The 21,594-nt window shown below is 42.0% G+C and overlaps 2 protein-coding genes across 2 annotated transcripts; one reads left to right on the forward strand and one right to left on the reverse strand.

Moving 5' to 3' along the window:
* Window positions 1-226: 226 nt before the first annotated feature.
* On the reverse strand, window positions 227-17,772 carry hip1rb (huntingtin interacting protein 1 related b). Its single transcript, XM_029510894.1, has 32 exons — window positions 17,440-17,772; window positions 11,450-11,513; window positions 10,997-11,139; window positions 10,522-10,578; window positions 10,290-10,370; window positions 10,103-10,179; window positions 9,845-9,906; window positions 9,059-9,199; window positions 8,817-8,874; window positions 8,365-8,440; window positions 7,934-8,101; window positions 7,780-7,835; window positions 7,601-7,673; window positions 7,071-7,254; window positions 6,891-6,979; window positions 6,674-6,790; window positions 6,490-6,591; window positions 6,113-6,307; window positions 5,174-5,321; window positions 4,950-5,036; window positions 4,716-4,823; window positions 4,399-4,535; window positions 4,068-4,178; window positions 3,900-3,958; window positions 3,728-3,758; window positions 3,512-3,574; window positions 3,279-3,379; window positions 2,689-2,794; window positions 2,312-2,435; window positions 2,123-2,184; window positions 1,499-1,723; window positions 227-1,407 (listed from the first exon to the last, which is right to left on the reverse strand). The coding sequence occupies exons 1-32, from the start codon at window positions 17,530-17,532 to the stop codon at window positions 1,399-1,401; spliced, it is 3,207 nt and encodes a 1,068-aa protein (XP_029366754.1). The 5' UTR covers window positions 17,533-17,772; the 3' UTR covers window positions 227-1,398.
* Window positions 17,773-19,051: 1,279 nt separating this feature from the next.
* Window positions 19,052-21,575, forward strand: LOC115049249 (hydroxycarboxylic acid receptor 2-like). The gene is made up of 2 exons (XM_029511314.1): window positions 19,052-19,159; window positions 20,118-21,575. The coding sequence occupies exon 2, from the start codon at window positions 20,131-20,133 to the stop codon at window positions 21,103-21,105; it is 975 nt and encodes a 324-aa protein (XP_029367174.1). The 5' UTR covers window positions 19,052-19,159; window positions 20,118-20,130; the 3' UTR covers window positions 21,106-21,575.
* Window positions 21,576-21,594: the final 19 nt, after the last annotated feature.

Below are 21,594 nucleotides of genomic sequence, written 5' to 3' on the forward strand. Positions count from 1 at the left end.
TCAGTAGAAGTTGATTATGATTAATCCAACAGACTGGACAAAATAGTTTATCTTCGAGGCATAATATAGCCAATGCAAAATTTATGAAGACGAAAAAAGAAAAACCCCAAACAAACAACAAAAACAAAAACTTAAGTTTCTTTTTAAATGGGTTTTGTGTGGAGGCCATAATTTTATTTATTGTTTAATAAAAAGGAAAAATAAGCTCAGAACAGGTGAGAGGAAGTAAAATAACAATGCAGCATCAAATCAAACATTTATTGTTCATCTGTTAAACATTTTTACTTCTTACGAGGAGAAACCACCATTACTAAAATATATTTAATAGATCTGAGTGTATAAAGACATTTCATATAGAGGAAAAGACAGAACATAAAAAGATGCATTTTAAGACCCTGTAAGAAAAGCCCCCAGAGGCAAAGTGGAACACAAACACCTTCATATTGTACACAACCTAACCCTAAATCTTCATATTCAGAGTAAAAGAAGACTTTGATAAGTTAGGACACCGACATCGGATATTTGTCTATCTAATATCATAACAACATAATATCCAGGTTCTCGCTAATAAAGGGACATTCAAGAGACGAGTGTTGATAATAAATTATGCTAGCTGTGAATTGTACATTCCTCTACAGACTGTATGTCATTAAAGGTGTTACTTAATGCTTTAGTACAGCACACCTTAAGGCCTCTGAGACAGTCTGATACTGCTGAGAAGGAAAGCTGTTCTGCACATAATATGAACACTGTCCATCATGAAGGCAAAGCCAGAGGTATGTCAAATTTCTGCCACAACATGGACACAAAATGCATTTCCCAACTCCTTTACCACACACCACAACCACCAGAACATAAATAACATACCTTGTACATTAAGAAAAATGTGATGTGCTCTGTAATGAATGTCCAAAACAGTGTGCAAAAAGGTCACCCAAAACGTGATCAAAACTAAATTTACTATTCATGGACAAGCATGCTGCTGATTTGTGGTCATTCCCCAAGTTCTGCAACTTGTATTCTTCTATTGTCTAAAATCTTTTATGATGCAGGAAAAAGAGCAACAACAACCACCACTTTCACACAGCCTAAATTAATATTTTCAAAGTTTTTTGTTCTTGATGCCAAGTATTAAAATAAACAGGGTTCTGCCTGGATGGCATGCATATGCATCTTTAAAAAAAAGGGGGGGGTAAAGGCAGCTAAATCAGGCATCTGGTCCATTTTGGCAAAGACAAAAACAAATAACTCAGAAAGGTTGAACAGTGAGATGCAGGATAAGGCAGAAGATTGTCAACATGCAACTTAAAGGAAGTGTATGCTTGTACAAAAAGGCAATCTTTCTCTGAACAATCTAAAAATCCAGCAGCGGAGTGATGTCATCCTCTGCTCAGGCTTTTACTTAAACTGCAACATAAAGAAGACAAGAAAGAAAGATGAGAAGTGGTGTCTTACTTGCTCATTATGCAGAGCAAAGAGTTTTCGTCACAGGCCTTACTTTGGGTGGAATGTGAGGTTTCTGGGCCAGTGCCGGTTTCTTCATGAGAACAGGTTTGTTGGGTTTTGGTGACATGGATGCATTAAGGGTCAGTGAGGAGGCTTCACCGTTCCCTTCAGAAATCTGCCCTGGAGGAACTCCGGCCAACTCATAGTGCTTCTTCCTCAGCTCGCCCAAACGCAGGCGCTCATTGTCCAACTGGCTTTCTAATTCCAGCACCTTCACCTGAGGAAGAAAACATTTTCAAGGTTACAATCAGTCAAACCTGTTTCATGCTTCGTTTACGCGTGCAGCTGACAGCCAAGCTCATCCATGCAAAATGGGAAATAAATTAAGGCTTTAATACGCACCAAAATTATTTTTCTGCGCCAAATTGTGTTTTCTTTTCATTACTAATTTCTAGTATCTTATTTGTTTGCCTTCAGATTGAAGAATTTAGCAAATGACAGTGGTCATCTTAAAAATACATTGTTAACACATTTGAAAGTAATTTTAATAATAAACACACCTTGACCAATTTTTTTGGTCATGTATGAAAAACTGTACCTTTTGAATTTGAGAGGTCAACAAAATTAGATTTATAAGAAAATATGATGACATAACATTTAAAAAGAAGGGACGAACCTGTGACTCCATTTCTTCTTTTCTCAACTTGATGAGAGACATCCCAGAGAAGTCCATTGTTTCTTCAACAACAAACATATATATATTTTTATATTTTATATTTTATATAATAGTAGATAAAATATAACAATTGAAATGACACATACTCAAGTCCATGATGGTTGAGTGCACACATGAAACCTGACAAACCTTTTTCCTCCAGGTTCTCCTGGCCTGTCTTTGTGGAGGCCACAACATTAGCTGCCATTTCATTCACATGGCGAGAAGCCTGTTGGAGAACTGACAGCTTCTTACTGTTGCGGTCTGCTTTAACCTGAGTGCAGAGGAGATCACTTGAGTTGGACCACGGGGCACAATTTGGATACTCGACCAACAAATTCACCAACTCCAGAGCAAATTTGGCACAAACATTTTATGAGTTACATTTGTAAAACAATCCGGTTGATTTGGTCTTAAAAGGAAACTACACAATATTTCCAGTGGTACTCCCACAGTTTTATTCCTCCAGTAATAACAGAGGAACTTCAGAAATTTTTAACATTGCGTCTTAGAAATTTGAGCATTACCTTGGATGCAGCAACCAGCTGTGCTGTGCTAGCAGCGATCTCATGAGAGCACACGATCAGCTCCTCATATTTTCCTGTGTGCAGCACAACCTTATCAGCAGACTCTCTGTGAGAAAAACAGGTAAAGACATGATATCACTTCAGCTCAAGCAGCTGGAGAGCATTCAGTTCTGCATACTGTCTAGTGGCTGAGTTACATGTGGTGCAACACTATATTAAATATTATAACAATATTTAATGTCATTAAATTGGGATGGTCTGGATGAATTCACTGAATTATTCAGAGAAAAAATTTGGATAAATATTTATTTTGAGATGAGCTGTTGACAGACAGTAACATCTCGAGCAATTTCTTAAAACAGTTCCTTAAATCCGACTCGGTTGGCTGCAATAATGTTTGCACTCAATCTTGACAATATCACAGGGACCAGGTTTTTGATTGCATAAGGAGCTTAGCTAGCAATGTAGTCCATTTGCTTTAGTATCATGATTTATCAAAAATGGGCTTTAAAAGAAAACTACATAAAATAATTCAGTATTTTAATATAGAAGAATATAATGTGTGCTGCCCCGCATAACTGAGAACTTACACCATCTCTGTGGCTCCCCAGCCCACAGCCTTGGCAGCCGAGATGAGTCCCTCAGTCCAACGTGAGTTTCTGGCGTAGAACTCCTTAATGGTGGCTGCTCCCTGAACAAACAAAACATAAGAATTGTTTTGCACTGATGAATGTAACAGAACAGCTCCCTCCATTTCCAGTAACTAAAGTAGTTGAAGTCTTAAAATAAAAATGAAACTGTCTGTTTAGACAGTGTGACTCACCCTCCCACCTTCAACAATCTCTTTTTGCAAATCTGTGGATGCTATAACCAGCATGCGGATGGCCTATGGGAGCGAGGAAGATTAAAGAGCAAAATAAGATCAAATAAAATGCACAGATGTTCATTAGGATGCTAATCAAAAAGAAGATATAAGGTATGTAGGTTTTTTTTATATGCTGTCTAGGACAAATATGAATTAAATTATAAAAGGATGTACCTTCATGAGGTCAGTACAGCTATTAAGGATTCTGTAAAAGAGTCAAACATAATTAAAAGATGTGACATCTTTCTTCAGTGGCCCATACAAGTGTGTATCGATGGTGTGCTCTGCATGTTAGGTGTTTAGGTCTTGTTACAGGTTGAAATTAAACTGATTTAGAAAAACAAACCTTTCATTGACCTCCAGTTTAACCCCTGATGTGTCTTTTCGTGCCTGATTCATCATTTCCTAAACACAAACACACCATTTGTTAGTACGTGCAGAATGAATTATCAGTGACTTGTTCATTACACATATTAGCCTACAAAATATCTTAAACTGAGATTCAAATACTTACATCGATCCTGCGGACTGCCTCTTCAATAGCTGCTGATGTTGCAGCCATTTCTTTATCGACCAGATCTCCTAACTCATCCTGACGCACATCCATGCTTTTTGGCCTCAGCTCCTGAACGTAACAAGTGGGTCAATTGGTCATGATAACAAAAACACAAGTGAATTATATTAGACATGGCTAATAAATAATATTATAATTGATCATTGATCAAAAAGTTGAATATTACAGTGAAGTCTAGATGATATTTCTACATGGTTCAGATTCAGGAGGCATTTTATGGATTTCTTTCTCTTTGGAAAGTTGAACTGAGATATTTCTCTGCTCTCCTCACCTGGCCCAAGTGCAGGATCTTTTGAATGATTATGCGAATAGCAGCTGGGTCTGCCTTCTGGAGGGTGGCCTTCGACTTAAGGTCCTTCAAGTACTGCAGACTCTGAGTCGCACAGCCTCTGCAGTTCTCTGTCAGTCCTGCAGGATGAAGAAAATCAAAAATCAACCATTGGACAGTTCAGCAGTCACTGGCCCATGCTGCCTCTCCAGAGTGGAATCTGAACTTGTTGTCATATGAAACTAAATGCGGCTTTACATGGGGATGGATACAAAAAATAAACATGAAAACATCTGTGATATCCCAAAGATATTCCTTACGGTCTGCGTGGTCAGTGGGTGCCATGTGTGCAGTAGCGCTGCCGTTTATGATCGTATCTGCAGCCAGGTGGGAGAACTGGGTCAGAGCCCTCAGCAGCCCTCCAGCATCTGATTACAAGAGCATACAATGAGACAGCTACAGGAGACCGAATTAGCACCCTAGCATAACGAACCATCCACACAGCATCATGAGGTTGGCAGGACCAAGTTGAATCTGAAGCACACAAATCTTACCCCCCATGTTGTGCAGATAATCAGCATGGCCCTTTTTCACTTTGTCGATGGAGCCTAGCGTGGCTTCTGCCCGACTTATGAGGTAATCTGTGTTTGGAGGACCAATAGATTGAAATAAAACAAAACCAAGAAGACAATGAGCTTTGTTTCCAGTTTACACAGTACGCTTTATATGCTTGACCTGCTAAGTTAATGGCTTGGAAATAACAGAGGGGAGGTCTGACCTGGAGAGCTAGTGCAGCGGACATGGAGGGGATCATCCAGTTTAGCAACTGCATCTTGGATGATGTTCTCTGCCTCTGTGATGGTGCCCTGCAGCAGAGTGAACTGCTCCTCCAAGAGCTTCTGCTTCATCTGCTCCTCCAGACTCGTCTACATGCATACGTGAATGCACACAAGAGAACGCACACGCACTTGTTCATGACCAAAGAAACATAAACATAACATAAACTATATTGTGGATTTTTGTATCAGATCAGCTCATGCAACCTTTCAGCTCATCACCACCTTCGGGGTAGAACATAAGACAGACCATCATGACATTGTGTGTCCAAAACACCCAATGTTACAATTTCATCAAGAATGCAAAATCTGTGGGGACGAGGAGATATACTGTCTCAGTCTAACTGTGTCTGTACATGGATGCATGCATTCATGTTTTGTTAAATTTGAACTCTCACAGAGAGAAGTCGCTGCATGCACACTTTTAAACAGCATTTAAATGGCCTGAGGCTTGTAGGCTTGTAGGCTTGGCTTCTAAACTTTTCACCGAGAACCCCTGATCTATCATGTTTCTGCTAGAGTAGTATGTCCAGTACATGATTCTCTTATGACCGGCTTAATGGAAAATCTGGAAAAACTGCGATTCATGCCATTTCCTTTACAGTTGTTCATTAAAATTGGATAGCAGTGTATATAATAATTTGCCATAGCATGTGTTCAGAAATGTTGGAAGAATAAACATGTACAGTATCGCAGCTAATTTTTTTGCCACTGATATAAATGTGAACATTCAGCCTTGCTTTGTGTCCATTGAATGTTGATATTTACAATAACACAGTCAAATACAAAATAAGTACTCTAACAGCATTAAATTGAATCGACTGAGTGGAGGAAAGTCTGCTGAGCACTCTGCTGAGCTGGGCTCTAATGTCCTGACTGACCTTCTCCTGCAGTTTACTCTGCAGCTCGCCCAGCTCCTTGCTGCTCCTCTCTCGCTCCTGCTGAAGTGATGACTGCTGCACCTGCGCAGTCTGCCGCAGTGACGACAGCTCCGCCTCCTTTTCACTTACAGATCGCATCAGACGCTCCTTCTCTGCCTGCAAAGCTGTCATTGAGTTGTTCACTTGCTCTGATGTCTGGCAGAAAGAGAGGGGGATGAGAGAAGCCAGAAGAGGCAGATGGCTGTGAGCGTCTGATAGATGATCCATTCGGGAATATCTCACATGCCTCAAGCTTTCATATACAGACCAGATAATGGTGAATTTACTAAAATCATCAAGTCCGTTGCTGCGTTGAGGAACCAGAGGTGGACACTCACCTTCTCACTGCTCTGCAGAACTGCCTTGATGCGCATCACTTCTGCCAACTTCTCCTCAAGTTCTCTCTTCAGTTTGTCCATCTCAAACTTCTGCTCCTCCAGCTGCAGTAACAGAGACACTGCATTAAACAGAAAAACCGGCGCCGGAAATCAGCGCGTAATGCAACAACAACACATCACTGACCTTCATGTCAGCTTCCTGTTTTATCCTGTCCACTTCAAATGATAGCTGCTGTTTGGTCCTCTCCACTTCTTCCTGGGTCTGCTGGGTTGCTGACAGCATCCTTACAGTGTCTGCACTCTGTCAGCACATCAACACATTTTGTGTAACCACGCACAATGAAGTGCTGACATCTAATTTAAAACAAGTGCCTCTGGGCTGATGTGTTGTCTGTCCGTACCTTACGGAGCAGTTCAGCATGGCTGGCCACCAGCTCTGAGTGCTTGTCCTTCAGCTTATTGTACCTTTGCTCTGTGGCCTGGGCTCTTTCTGCACATACAAAAAAGCATGGAAGTGTGAACTTGCTGAGCTGCTTATTAACCCACCGAGTTTGTGCAAGAGTGTTCATTTCACGTCTTACTCTCTGCCTCTATGAAGTTGGTCTGTAAGCCCTCATTTTCTGCATTTCTTCGACGTGTGGCCTCAAGCTCCATTCGAAGCTGCTCATTTTCCACAAGAGCTCGCTGTTTTTGAGCTCGCTGTTCTTCTAGCTCTGCCTCCAAACTGTTGATCTGGGACTTGAGCTGGGTGATGTAGCGCTGAGCCTGCAGGAGGGCAAAATAGAGTGTACTTTCACCAATTAACACAAAGGTTTTTTTGTCAGAATAAACATTTATTTGTGCAAAGGAAACCACCACAAACTCATGTCTTTGTAACTCTGTTCCTCATTAAAGAAGTTGCAATTTAGAATCCATGACATCAAAAACGTTTAGACACCAACGTCAGCATTTGTTCAGACTACTTGAGACATTTCACATAGCAGGAGCAGCATTTGCTCACATGCCCGAGATTCCTTAGCGCGTAGATAATAATGCCCTCTTCTGCCACATACGCACACAGAAAACAGTTCAAACCGGAGTGACAGTTTACTGGACTCTCTGTGGCTCTTACCTCAGCTTTGACTCGCTCAAGCTCTGCTCTCAACAACTCCAGGTCACGCTTCAGGCTCTCAATCTGGAGGTCCCTGCCACGCAGAAAACCTACTGTTACAGTTCACTGACACTGACAGCGCTCAGACGAATCAATCTATTTAACAATCACTGGTCATTGCAAAAAACACCCCAGCTCACCTGTCATCAAAACCACCATTGGGCGGTCCAAATGCCTGATCAAAAATGTCAAGTTGCTGAGGAAAAAAAAACAAAAAAGAAAGAAAAAGAAATTAATTCACATAACAAACTCCTTATACAGCACCAAGTCCAGTCTGTGATTGCTGTACCGTACCTGTGGCTGCGCCTGTAAACTGGGCGTTGAGACGTTGCTGACCTCAATAAGCGGCTCTGGGTCATCGTCGTCATCATCTTGCTGCTCTGGCTCGTCCTCGTCAGGGATGACCACCACTGGTTTCACATGTTTGGCCAGTGATGCTGCATGCAGGAAGTTTGGTGGGGACTGACAAGAAGGACAAGTTAAACCACTGATATCTTTGTTACGTTCTTTTCAGGCAAATTCTGTCCAAAACTATTTTTAATTTTCAATGAGAAAACACTGAAATTAGATTTCAATGCTACACAGCTCTCACATATAAATAATATGCCAGCGACTCCAGTTTGTAACCATCAGTAAAAGAATTAGGCTTGTACTGATGTCTGATATTCAAGATGGAGAGTGTGACTCAGCACTGAAGTTATATCCCCATCCCACTGCGCTCTTACATCGGGCAGCTTAGGGATCTGGATCAGTCTCTTGAAGTACAACATGTCTCTGGCTTTGTTGAAGAAGGTCTTGAGGCTGTGGGACAAAGGAAAACGTGTTAAACATACCAATATATTTATGTCACTTTAATGCACAAAATACAGCATCTTTATTCTAAAAAGATAAAAGAAAAAATATTCTTAAACACAGAGTTTATTATGTGTTTATGTGTGATGAATATAAGATGAGTGACTCTTCAGTCATCATCTCTCCAAATCCACGAGACACCAATCTGAACTCAGCAGTGAAGATATATGTGATAGTGATACCACCTGACAGGCCACAAAGACTCGGGGACAGGAAGCAGTGATAGGCACATTTGCATCCATTTAAAGGAGGCTGGACTGAGGGAGGCAGGATAATGTAGCAGGCACTCTCACTCAGAGGTGGCCTGAGGTCTTGGACAACATACCTGTGGAACTGGTCATGGAAACGTTCACGGTGACCTTGCAAGGTGTCAGCAGGGAGACCTGAAATCCATGACATGATCCCGATTTTTTTTTTTTCTCTCTCTCTCTCAACATGAAGCTAAGCATAGATACACATGCAAATTAAGATTGCAGGCAATATCTTGAATTACTCTAATGATGCTGAACAATCAACGTCATTTTACAGGCAGAATGACTCTGTCTATGGGGAAATAAATGTTCTTACAGGCATGCAGCTTGAACAGCAGCTTGACGGTGAAGTGATAGAGGTGACTGCAGTCCTGGATTACTTGGATAAGCGGAGCCAGGCGACATTGGCCGGATGTGAGAGTGGAGATGGCGATTGATGTGTTGAGCTGTCGGATCACTGGTGAGAAAATCAGAGACAGGAGTATATACGTTAAATACCCCTGAAGTAAAGCTCGTCGATGACTCAGCAAACATTTATTTTGTTGGATAATTTCATTTTGGACACTTCAGTATTTTAGTAGCAGCTTAATTTAGCTTTTTTTCCATGAATTATTCTAAAAACATCTACGGCTTGAAGTGCAAACAGTTGTAATGAGTCAGGTTTTAGTTTTGATTCTGTTTCTATGTGAGCACTTGGCTGGCCAAACCACTGACTCTTTTAGCATTGCTGAGACTGATAACACATACAAAAGCAAACTTTGTTCAAAGTACAACTGCAAAATTTGTTTATAGTGTTGATCCCGGACCTCCACCCTTCAGGCCTGGGGAGACCATGCCATTACAGTAAAACTGGAGGAAGTCAACTTAATGTCTTCTAATTGAAGGCATTTCCTCATCAGTTAAAACTAATTCAGGCAAAAACAGAAGCACATGAGTCTAAACTCTGTAGTGTGCATTGCTTCATGAAACCCGTTCTTGACGGCCTTTTAGCTTTTCTACATGAATAGATAATGTCAGCAGGCTGTAGCACTCTACTGTAGCTCAGGTTTCTCCTATTTGGAAGAGCAGGATAGGAGGGGGGGGGGTGTTTTTTTTCCCCCACCTGTCTCAGCGAGCCTCAGCTCTCCATCCATGTAATCAAACACCTCCACTGTTAGCTGGAACCTGCATGAGAGAAGTTGATACCTTCATTAGAAAGAAAAGAGGCCTTCCTGAGAAACAACGATGATGTAGCAGCTGGGTCTATTTATTTTGTGAACAATCAGGCAGCGGGATCATGTGATTGATGATAACTCAAGCCCAACAAAAACTTTTTTTTTTTTTTTTTTCCCCAAGATACTTTTTATGTTTGCGTACTCACACATTGTTAATGTCTGTCCCTGCAGTGCGCTCCAGGACTTCATCTGTGGCCTCCAGGTTCGGTGGGATTTCTGAATGCTGCAATGAGGTACATTTTTGCCGGATTAGTGCTGCTGAATTACTTCTGATTCATCCATCACATAAATCTTGGTCACACGTGCTGTGAAATGACAGACGATGTCCCTTACTTTGGAATGAAACTCCATTTTTGTGCAGAGCAGCCTGGTGTACAGAGCCACTAGCTGTCCATATCTGTCATGGAGGTTACTCTGAAGAATCAAAAGCATATTCACAATTTTAAGAGCACTTCTTGTTACATGAAAGAAATTCTTGCAGGCTTCACAGGAAACCTTTTCAATTCCAAGCAGCTGAATTTGATTTATGTATAAACAATGTACGCAAAACGATGCAATTACTCACCCACATTTTCCCGACTTCAACCAGAGAACTGTGATGTCTCATGCAGTCTTGAAGAACCTGTGAGGTTGACATTTACATGTACAACTCAATTTATACCAGTCAAGTCCCACTCACATTCGCTCATGTTTTTTCAGAACATCACTGTGTTTTTAATAGCTGATATTTCTATCTTGTTGTAAAATCATTATCAAAATACCAATGTCTGAATTCAAATAAATCACATATGAGCGTTTTATCTTTGGGGCAAACTTTTAGAGAACTAAATAAAAACATGTGGGGTTCAACAGAGTTTTTAAAGACATTTACGACATTGCTATTTTAATTACGATCTTTATTTCAGAATCCATGTTTTTATTATTATCCTTCTCAGTTTTGTGCTGAAAACACAAGGCTGCAACATCCGGTCTCAACACATTTTACACTTTTTCCACATCTACATGCTGTTTAGAGGGAGAGGGAGGGACTGTTGTCTCACGTTGGAGTGGCCGTCCCGCAGCACTTTGTGCAGGACATGGCAGAATTTCCAGCTGAGGATGGAGCTGCTGGCCAGAGGGAAGCCCAAAGCATAAGACCAGAAGGTGTAGGCTCCCTTCTCCCTGTGCGTCCCCAGGATGATTCCTGTTGGTTTTCTCTTTAAGGAAGCACAAACCATCACAATTGAAATGTAAACATATTCCCCCTGATACTGCCACAATATCGACATATTTAACAATAAAGGTAGGCACTGTACTTACATTTATTTATTTTTTTAGGTCTATTTTTATTGACAAATTACATAATAATAATTCTCCAAAAAGTGTCATTTCATGATGACATTAAAATGGAAGCTGTTATCTGTGGTGAATATTTATATACCCAATATCAGAATAGATACTGGAAGTGCCAGGCATTGTAATTTTTTTTTTTTTTTTTAAATCTTTAAGGATACGGCGTGCATGTTTCTCCTTCACAGGCGTCTCAGAGGAGTTGATGGCTTTGCTGATGCTGCTCAGCTGTGAAGAAGAGAGGAGTGGAGAGGAGTTAATCTTAGCTCTGGTATGCTTTGCTTCTCCACCCACACAAACATCAGAGCTCACACTTGACCTAACAGCAAATATATAAGTCATGAGAAGTTAAACAGGCAAACAGGAATGAGTCAGAGAAACAATGACTCTGCAGTGTGGACACACAGTGTTGGACTGATCTCTGGCTTCTTCTGACCTTTTGGCTAGACTGATTTGTACTGGTGGGGGTGGGGGGGGGCAGCAACTCAGGATTAACCAGCTGATCATCTTACTTTTGGGTTAGGGTTAGTGTGTGTTCTGATGTAAACAGACGTATACACACACAAACCTCACAGGATATAGTGAGGTAGACTCTCCTCCATTGCAATACTGCTTAGATATTGTGTCACATCCATGACTACAACACAGGGACTCACGTTAATAATCTCAGGATACAGGCCCAACAGAGAGTTATATTCATCTCCATTGTTTTTAATCCAACTACTTCACCGGTTACTCTGACAAATGAATTTTAGACTGTGAATACTGTACGTACACCAAAGACACTCGGGTACCACATGTCCACACTGAACTGGCTCCATTTCTACATTGCACAGCGAAGTTGCTGCACTATTTACTACTGCTGGCACTGTCCATAATGTTGTTACCGATTTGTCCCGCTATTGTTCTATTTTTACTGTTGGGCTATTTTTACTCTTGTTTATTCATAGTTTTTAATAGCATTGAGTCCAGAAGGTGCCAACTTTCTTTTGTCGTCACCTGCAGTTCTGCAAGGACATTGAAAATATTCTATCTTAAAAAAAAAAAAAAAAGGCAACAAAAAACAAACAAAAGTAACCACTGTATAAAAGAAGTATATAGTGATTGCAAAACAACCGGTAAAACTTCCCTTTTCTTTCTTTGCCTGTTACCTCACTGACATATTGATCAAGATGTCAGTGAGGTAACACAGATCTAATGCTGAATATTATCATGCCTTGGTGAAAGATGTGTGTTTCTCTAACCTGTTCAGCAGGTAAAACAAGTGTTGCTGAGAAGGAAGGCAGAGAAGGAAAAAACACACACAGACAGAATATCTGTATCCCCCATAGAAATTTTCCTTGAGGCTCAGTTCCTTGAACTAGTTACCTTACTGTGCTCTCAATACAACCCCAGAAAATGACAATTTCCTTGATTCAGAAATAATTCCTCCATTTAGGCAAATGTATTTGTTTTTTTAACTATCTCAATCTAATGTGCAAATACATCTATTTCTGTCATAAAGCTCAAACATGTTTTAAGTGGCCTTAAAAAGAACTCATGTTTAAAACAACAAGAACAACAACAACAAAAAAAAAAAAACCTTTGCAGATTTCCTGTAGTTCACACACATATTTTCATGCTTCAGTGTATAAGTCTGAAGGTAAAGGCGGTCACCAGAGCAGAGGAATGTAGCCTTTCAATCTCTAATGTTTGGCCATCCCCTTCTGGGATCCCACAAGAGAGATTTAAATCATTTACTTGGTACGACATAATGACTTCAGAATGATCAAAGCTGCAGTTGCATGGCACAAAATTATGCCAACTCATGTGACAACATCCATAACTATGTCAGGCCGTGTGGTGCCGCCCGTCTCAAGACACAATTCAATGCTGCGTTGCTCTGTGTCCTACTGACGTGTCGCAATCAAGCAAACCTACCGGTCTTTGCTAAAACATGCAGAAGGAATGCATTTACTAACATCTCGGACAAATTAATTTTTTGAATGATCCCAAAATGCCTAGTCGTTACTACAAATGCAACTCATCAACATTTCACCCAATGAAGACACAAAGCATCTGTATGATGCTAATTACCAAATTCATCATCAGTGTGCTATGTGAGGGACTAATCCTACATGCAGCGAAAGCATTAAAGTTAAAACTTAAATTTTCTCTAATCACAGCCTTTCCCTTATTTTCATAACTATAAAAAGCACCTTAGTCACGAACATCTGATTATAATATCCAGTTCAAGTTTCATACAACAGCAAAAGATCCTGCACTTTTGGTCTTATGCTTAAAGAAAGGTTTTAGGGATCTGTGTCACATCTTTGTTTAAACCATAATCACATATCAGTCATATCACATATCACCCTTAATTCCACAAAACCCTCTAAAAGCCTCTTTAATTCATTAGAGACCTGGGAGTCAAAACTCCAGCCCAGTCTTTACACACAAACACACACACCCACAAAAACATGCATGGACACACAACAAAGCACAGAGAGGCTACTGTGGGTGAACGCCGGCGTTCACAGTGAGAGAGTGGTCCACTGGTTCATAGGAGACCCCCCCCCCCCCAAGCTTGCTTCTGACGCAAATCAACTGCCAGTCCCTCGTTTACACAGGGCAAGTGCAGTGGGCTAGCATGGAGGCCTGTCTGACAATGAGGGGTTTGTTGGGGGAGGAAGGCCGACAGCTGGGGAAGAAGATTGGGTTGGAGGGGGGCCGCGCTCTGGCACACAGAACCGGGCAGAGAGGCCTCAACAGATGGCCGCTGAGCAGGGAGGCTGCGGGGAAACTCTCATAGCACATTCAGAACGATTCGTAATGAGAGCGCGACAAGCGAGCAGCCAAGGGGACAGAAAGGAAGGAGAAGGGAATGCAGAAACACAGTCAGGGGCAACCAAATGCTACGTTCAGCTTAAAAGACGCACAAGGTGACCTGACTTATAACTGCACTTTTGGAAACTGAAGCCACTTTCAGTGTCAGTAACTGAAGCACTAGTGCGGATTCCCTCACGTGCCTATGATAGGGGGCGACCGAAGAAGTAATGCATCCAATTAATAGCAGCACCAAGGGCAAGAATTGTTTTCCATTTCGATAAGATAATAATGTATTGTCTTAGAATTTCTGTCTTTAAAAAATTACTTAATTCTCAGGATAGTCGGGGAAAAGCTTTCTGTAAATATGCAAGTCAATTAAAGAATGAAATGCAGGTGTTACGATTACTAGTAATTCCTCCTTGGTAAAGCTCTCACTACACACACAATACAAAGTTTCACTATCAAGCCTGACGCCAGCCTACACACAGGTAACACACTAATGTGCAGATACCAGCTCCTTAATGCCGTGATCAGAGGCAAGTCAGATGAAATCCAAACTATTTACTAACAGAGCAATGTGGTCCAGAAGCTGCAGACATACTGACACTGTCAACTGCGTGGCTTCCCAACAGCTTAGTGCTGCTTCTGGTTCAAGCGTCACCAGCAGAGAGGAGAGGTGAGAGAAAGGGAAAGCCTAGACTAATCCCCGAGGCCTGCCATAAGGTCCGCTGCCAGCTAGCATCACGGTGGCCAAGCGCTTGCTCCACAAGGACACCGTCCACCATAAGCTGCGTTAATGCCTCCGCGAAGCTTCTCTGCTTACCTTGTCGTCTCTGCCTTTCAGCAGCGTGTCCATATGCTTGGACATCCTGCTGCGAAAGGAGTGTGTTATGTTGACAAAGTCAAGGCATCGGTGTGGCACCTCAGTGGCTTCTCACTGGACCTAAAGCCCTGAGGCAGCAGCACTTATTGCAGGTCCTTATCAGCTTAATTCAACAGACTGCTGCCGGAGATCTGGCTGACAAGGTCAAACGCAGACTTTAACACAGCTCACTGTGTTTATCTGAGGTGAGTTACATTGGCAATGGAAACAAGTCATGAACCCAGTGTTGGAGAAGCAATAAAGCACCACTTTCAACAAACACATGGATTCACATTTTTTCAACTTAACATTCCCTCTCAGATCAAATGGGTTTGCAAAGTTATTTCATATCTTATCGCCGTCTGGTGTTATTTTTTCTCTCCTCTGTGACCCCAATGTCTTTTCGGTCCTTTCAGATTAAACTAACACAGCCTCTCCCACATCCACACAGGCAGTAACCATAACACATGGGCCCACACTGGATGCGTTGTTCTCTTCCGGACTGCTCAGCCGTCACTGAAGAGATGCTGCACATGAAAAATGCCGTCTGAAAACACAACACCAGTCATACTGTGTAAGATACTGGTGGTGTTCACATTTAAGCCTTGCTGAAGTGTACAAATGGAAATAATGCAGATAATGAGTTGTAAATTTGAGTCAATGGATCAGAGGAACCAATGACTGGCTGCACAGGAAGAGATTGTGTCTCATTAGTTTCAATGAAAACACACACATGTTTCGTAAAGAATGCATGATATGTGTTTTGTACAGTTACAGTGCTCGGAGTGTTTGACTGCTACTTAATTATGAGCTTTCAGTCCATTTTTCATTTCTTTGTGTAAAAACACAGATAGAAAAAGTAGAAAGGTGACGTTAAAGCTTTGGCACCCTGCTTTGTTTGTCTAAAAACACAGATCTCATTACAAAAACAAAGACTTTGCTGAACACAGAGCTGCTCCTTGTTTTGGTTTGTTTTGTTTTGTTTTTTTTATTAATGTGTGTAACAATTATAACCAAAGTTTCTAAACCTACTCAGGATCTGTGTTTGCCCCCTGCTGCTCCCATCCCCCTCCTTCCCTCCCTGATGGGCACTCACTCAGGCAACGGCAGCGAGGGAAAGCAAACACTGCACAACTCACATACACACACAGGACACTGTGCGATTTCACCTTGGTACTGAGGTCAACGCAGGAACGAGGAGTGAAACTGAAGTGCAGAAGAGGAGGAGAAGAGTTTTAGCCGGTGTGGATGAATCAGCAGTCCTGATGTACTGACTGTAGATATATCTGTCTAATAGCAGCGCACAGACCCCTTCCTGCTATATAATCCCTCACGGCTAATAGCTGCACAGCAGAGTGCCACATTTTGTTCCATCAGGAGCCGACATATTGTTCACCCACTAAACTAGTTGAACTGAAACACTGGCTTAGAGATGGTGCGATACCATGTGGAAGCCTCAGCCAGTCAAGGGTTGGGATTGTTCCTCATACCAACCAATTCATTTGCATGTCGCCAATTGGATGTAATGAGCTGAGTCCACCCTCACCGTCGCCACAGGGCATCTTCAATCAGTCGCACTAAAAAAGAATCAAATAATTCCCCCTTTAACCTGTGGAGCTTGCGCTTTGCATTCTGCCCACTTTGTTTGATATATGCTGCATGAGTAAGACACAGCACCTGTCAGGTTTCACTTCAGCACTGTGACCATTTACTTTTCCAATTAACAAACATGCCACATAATTAAATAAAGGAGGATCCGGGCCACAGGCAAGCAGGAGTTCAGGCATCAAAGCTCCAGACCTCTACACGTGCTAAATAAGCAAATAAAACTGAGAGAGAAACATACACCCTGTGTCCAACAAGTTCAGCCCATTTCAGTTAACAACACAGTGAGAGCGCTGTGAGCCTGAAGGCCCAGGCTGAGCCTCGTTTGAATTTCATGTTTCCCGGTCAGACTGGGGTTTGAGCTTCACTTCAAACGGCAGCTCATCACGGCTGTGACTCCTACAGGCTACACTGGGACAGACAGACTGGATTATTTAGTGTGTGAGTGTAGTGAATTAACAGCCAAATGACAAATACAGAGCACCTGTTCTATAATGGAAAAGAAAAAGAACTTCTTTCGATGCAAGGATTCAGAAGGAACTCACTCAGAATGCAAAATGTTTCTCAGTTAGAGGTCTGTGTCGATTTCTTGTGCAGGAGGCTTTTAAAAACAAGAGGGAGGAGACCAAACAAGAAGTACTAGCTGGATCAGCATGATGGAGGAATGATTACACAGGCCAAGGGGGACTGAAGCTCTTCTTATCAAATGTATCAGGTGAAATCTCTCAACAAGTTTATCTATGTGGAAGCTGAATAAATCACAAAGTCTGTCCACGTCCACTAAACAAAAGTTACAGTGCCTTTTATTTTCCTGGGGATGTTTCAGTATTTCAAAGGGCCTGTGTGGCAGACCGGGGCCCCTCCCCGGGATCACTCTACCTGCTGCTTGTCAAAGTGCTCCCTCTCGGCTCCCAGGTTGGCCTCGGTCCTCCGGCTCTTCACCCGGGTGGGCACCTGCCTGATGCTGTTCATCCTCCCCTCCTGCCTCCGTTCACCGCGGCAGCCTGACCGGACGCTGCTCCGCTGCCTCCCCGGCCTCCTGTATGTGTGACAGACAGACAAACCGCGCGGACCGCGTCGGTGTTCGGAGCCGTCGTCTCGTCTGCGGGCTACCGGGCAGGGCGGCTGCGGGCCGGGGACATGTCCGGGCTGCGGCGGAGTCTTCACCGGAGATGCGTCGCGGATGAAGGAGGAAACGCTGAAGCTGCCAAAGTGCGGCTGCGTCAGAGCCCGGATCCTCCCCCAAAGGTGGAGGGAGGCGGCGGCTCCGTCACCTCACAGCAACATCCTCCCGCCGGCATGTCACAGTTCCCCCCTGCCCTGACGACAGGCCGATCATTTCAGCTTTCTCTCTTTTAATCCCGATTTTGCATTTCACTTGTAGGATGACAGGTCGCCGGATTAAAGTCTGAGGATGTGACACAGTTGGTTTATAACTTAATGCACATAAATAGTAAATACCCCCCCACCTTCTCCCCTCCTTCCACGTTTACCCCTCCCCCCTTTTCTACACGACTTCATATATTTGCATGAAGTCGTGTATGTTTTTTCACTCACATGCTGCAACAATTGCAACTTCCCCACCGTGAGAATGATAAAGGAATTTTAAATAATCACAATGAAATGTGATCATCTAGACAGCAAAATCCTCCACACACAGTATTACGGCACTGAAGCTAACTCAGTGGCCTTTCATTAATCACCATGATCTCTGGTAACATGGTTAAAGGCAAATGTGCAAATTTCAAAAAGGATAATTATGCTAAGTGACAGTAATGAAAGGGCGAATCTTCACTGTGACTCTTATTGATGGGCTAAAATAAATGTCACAGAATAATAATAAAAAAAAAACCTCACAGTGAGTTTGACTAAGCGGTTTTGTTTATTTAAAAAAAAAAATCAGCTCAGAGTATTAAAGATGCATGTGTGAGGTTGATCTGCTTCTGATGAATCATATCTCTTCTCAGATTTTAAACCAATAAAAGACATCAACAAATGATGGTGAATTTCCCCACTTCCCCACTGCATTTCTATTTCCTTTTCTATATTCTATTTCTAAGTGGATAGTGATTTTATTCTATTTTATTTCACGTTTGCCCAGTTACTGACTTGGCTGTTAAACCATATGACATATGAGTATGTGGAAAGATTTTGTTAGTTTGTCTCAGTGAGGGATTACTTTCTGTTTCATCGTTCAATAGCTTTATTAAAATCAGCAGGGAACAGTTATTCTATACAATTAGTTTTATCTAAATTGAGATAGACATATGAGGTCAGGCCTCCATAGATTTGTTATACTATTGTTTCCCACAGTTGACTCTCATGTATATTATAGGCTCTGACTTCATTCAATCCCGATTAAGGTTGTAAGACTGGAATTTCGTGTTCACTGCAATGGGTGGAGCCCAGACCACAATGCTTAGTTCCCAGGTATGCGGGTGAAGGAAACATAATAGCTGATAGGACAACAGGCACAGCAAACAAAAGGTCATCTTTGCCCTGCAGGCCAAACTGGCTCTTTTGCATTTTTCCACCAAGCAGTCTCTAAACTGGCGAGGCCCATGTCACCATCCATGGATAAATGACCAGGTGACAACTGGTAAGTGCAAAGATTCAAACCTGATGAAATGATGTTGTTGCTTATATGTTGCATGAGACAAGTAGGATGTGCGCTTGCCTACAGGTGTGGGGATTTCCCCATCATTTTATCACTTTGTAAAGATCCATATCTAAACTCTGTACAATGGGGCCCTGCACCAGATTATTAATCAAACACCCAGCAGGTCTCCCTTCTGCAGCCTCTCCTCTTCATTCACCCTCCCTCCTGAGTGTATATTAGACACAGTGAGTGTACTGTACATGTTATCCACTAGAGAGTAGTAAAGAGTTGAGATTGCCAGTGTGCGCTTCCTCGCTGCCGTTTTCAGCCTCTTGCATCCCCTATGGCACAGGTCTGAGATGGGCAAAACCAAATGGAGTGGGGGCATTTCTATTCCTTCTTCCTTGCTAAATTGAGAGAATCTACCACATTATCTTGTTTATAATACTTAACATTCATTATTGATCATTAAGATATGATATTGGAGGGGTTGTTGTGGCTGGTTTGGATTAGTGGGTGGGTTGCAACCCATCCACCCCCCATAAATTACATCTTTGCATCCATGGATAAATTTTGTTTGTAAAATTTGTACAGTGTCGTTTCAGCTTCTAAAAAGACACCTGACTGTGAAAAAATAATCGACACACAGACGCAGCAACAGAGTAGTGAATAATTGCATTCACTATAAACCTTCATTCATCATCCAAATACACAGAGCAGCTTTAAGCTCTTGAGCTGGCCATATATGATACAGACATCAGGGACTTTCACCTTATCTTTCCAAGAAGACATTAAAATAGACGTTGCTATTAATCACGAATTAGATATAGGCATGCACATGACAACATTACAGGAAGAAGAACTTCCCTGTTTTGGTTTACCACCACAAACTAAAACTGGCTTTCCTTTAAAGAAGTGACCATGCTTATTTCCAATTCATTCAAACTGCATCTTTCAGGGTTCATCATAAGATGCAGTGCAATTTCAGTGGAACCACACTGATCAGCGTCCTACCTCCAGTCTTGGTAACACAATTTTTGGGGGGAATCATCGGCAATGGCATCGCTCTGTGGATCTTCTGCTCCCACCTGAAGCCCTGGAAGAGTAGCACAGTGTTACTCTTTAACCTCTCCATGGCTGATTTTCTCCTCAACGTGGCTTTGCCTTTCCGTGCCAGCTACTACAAGTCTGAGCTCAAATGGATGTTTGGAGAAACTTTTTGCAACATCTGCCTCTTCATGTTGGCAATGAATCGCAGTGGAAGTACTTTCTTTTTGATGGCTATCGCTGTGGACAGGTACATGCGTGTGGTGCACCCCTATCACCCCATCAACTCTTTGAGTATCTTGAACGCCACGTTGGGATCAATGGGGATATGGGTTCTCACAATTGTAATGAATGCTCATATCTTCTTTTTGCGACATGACCAAGAATCCTACTGCGAAAGCTTCATGATTGACACAAAGCCCCATAAAAATTTCACTTGGCACAGGTTTATATTTCTCTTCTCCTTTTTGTTGCCTTTGATTGTGATCCTCTATTGCACGGTCTGCATCGTTAACCACCTGAGAGGGAGACAACTGGCCCAGCATGCAAAGATAAAGAGAGCTCTCTATTTCATCACAGTGGTGGTGACGGTCTTCATCGTCTGCTTCCTTCCGAGCAACATCGCACAGCTGGTGATATGGATCAAGACCGAGAGGCTATCCAACACCCTCTCCCCTTCCCTGCTCTGTTCTGACTTGGAGAACATGACCACAGTGTTTTACATCACCATCAGCCTGACCTACCTGAACAGCATGTTGGATCCTGTGGTCTACTTCTTCTCCAGCGCTGCCTTCAAAAACGTCCTCTGGAAAGCTCTTCATCTGCCACACTCAGAGACTGCGGAGAGTGCAGAGAAGAAAACTCGAGAAACAGGCTCCCGGTCTCTCAGCCAGCTGTGATCCCCAAACCAGAATTCAGGTTCAGATGAATTATATCAATTGCAAAAAAAATTATATATATGTGTGTGTGTGTTTTCCCTGCATGACAGATTTTTTTCTAAATATTACTTTAGTGAAATACTGTCTATGTTATTAGGTAATCTGTCGTCTATCATTTTATAGACACCAAAATGTCTCAACTCTTTTTTTGCTGTATTGAAACGTGTTGTATCAAGGAAATATTATTTTATAACTAAATCTCTTTAAATGAACTATCATTTCATCACTGCTTTCTCAAACATTGGAATGTCCTCCAAATAGGAATATAAAAAGGTTTACCCTCATTAAATGTGACATGGTCTTGATTATTCTGATGTTCATGTAACCACAAACAATTTTAGATGTTTGTAATAAATATGAATGTATTTTACTTTGCCCCAAAAATTTATCTAATTTTTAGATTGCTGCCCTCAGAATAGGGCTGAACAATTTTGGAAAATAATCCAACAG

The sequence above is a fragment of the Echeneis naucrates genome, chromosome 9, assembly GCF_900963305.1.
Source record: "Echeneis naucrates chromosome 9, fEcheNa1.1, whole genome shotgun sequence".
Taxonomy (NCBI): Eukaryota; Metazoa; Chordata; class Actinopteri; order Carangiformes; family Echeneidae; genus Echeneis; species Echeneis naucrates.

Coding starts and splice junctions, on each gene's coding strand:
- hip1rb (XM_029510894.1), bottom strand. CDS start 17,532: ATGAACAGCATCAGGCAGGTGCCCACCCGGGTGAAGAGCCGGAGGACC. Junction 7,674..7,779: donor AATGGTGGTTTTGATGACAG/GTGAGCTGGGGT, acceptor TCTGCGTGGCAG/GGACCTCCAGATTGAGAGCC. Junction 6,980..7,070: donor CAACTTCATAGAGGCAGAGA/GTAAGACGTGAA, acceptor TTGTATGTGCAG/AAAGAGCCCAGGCCACAGAG.
- LOC115049249 (XM_029511314.1), top strand. CDS start 20,131: ATGCAGTGCAATTTCAGTGGAACCACACTGATCAGCGTCCTACCTCCA.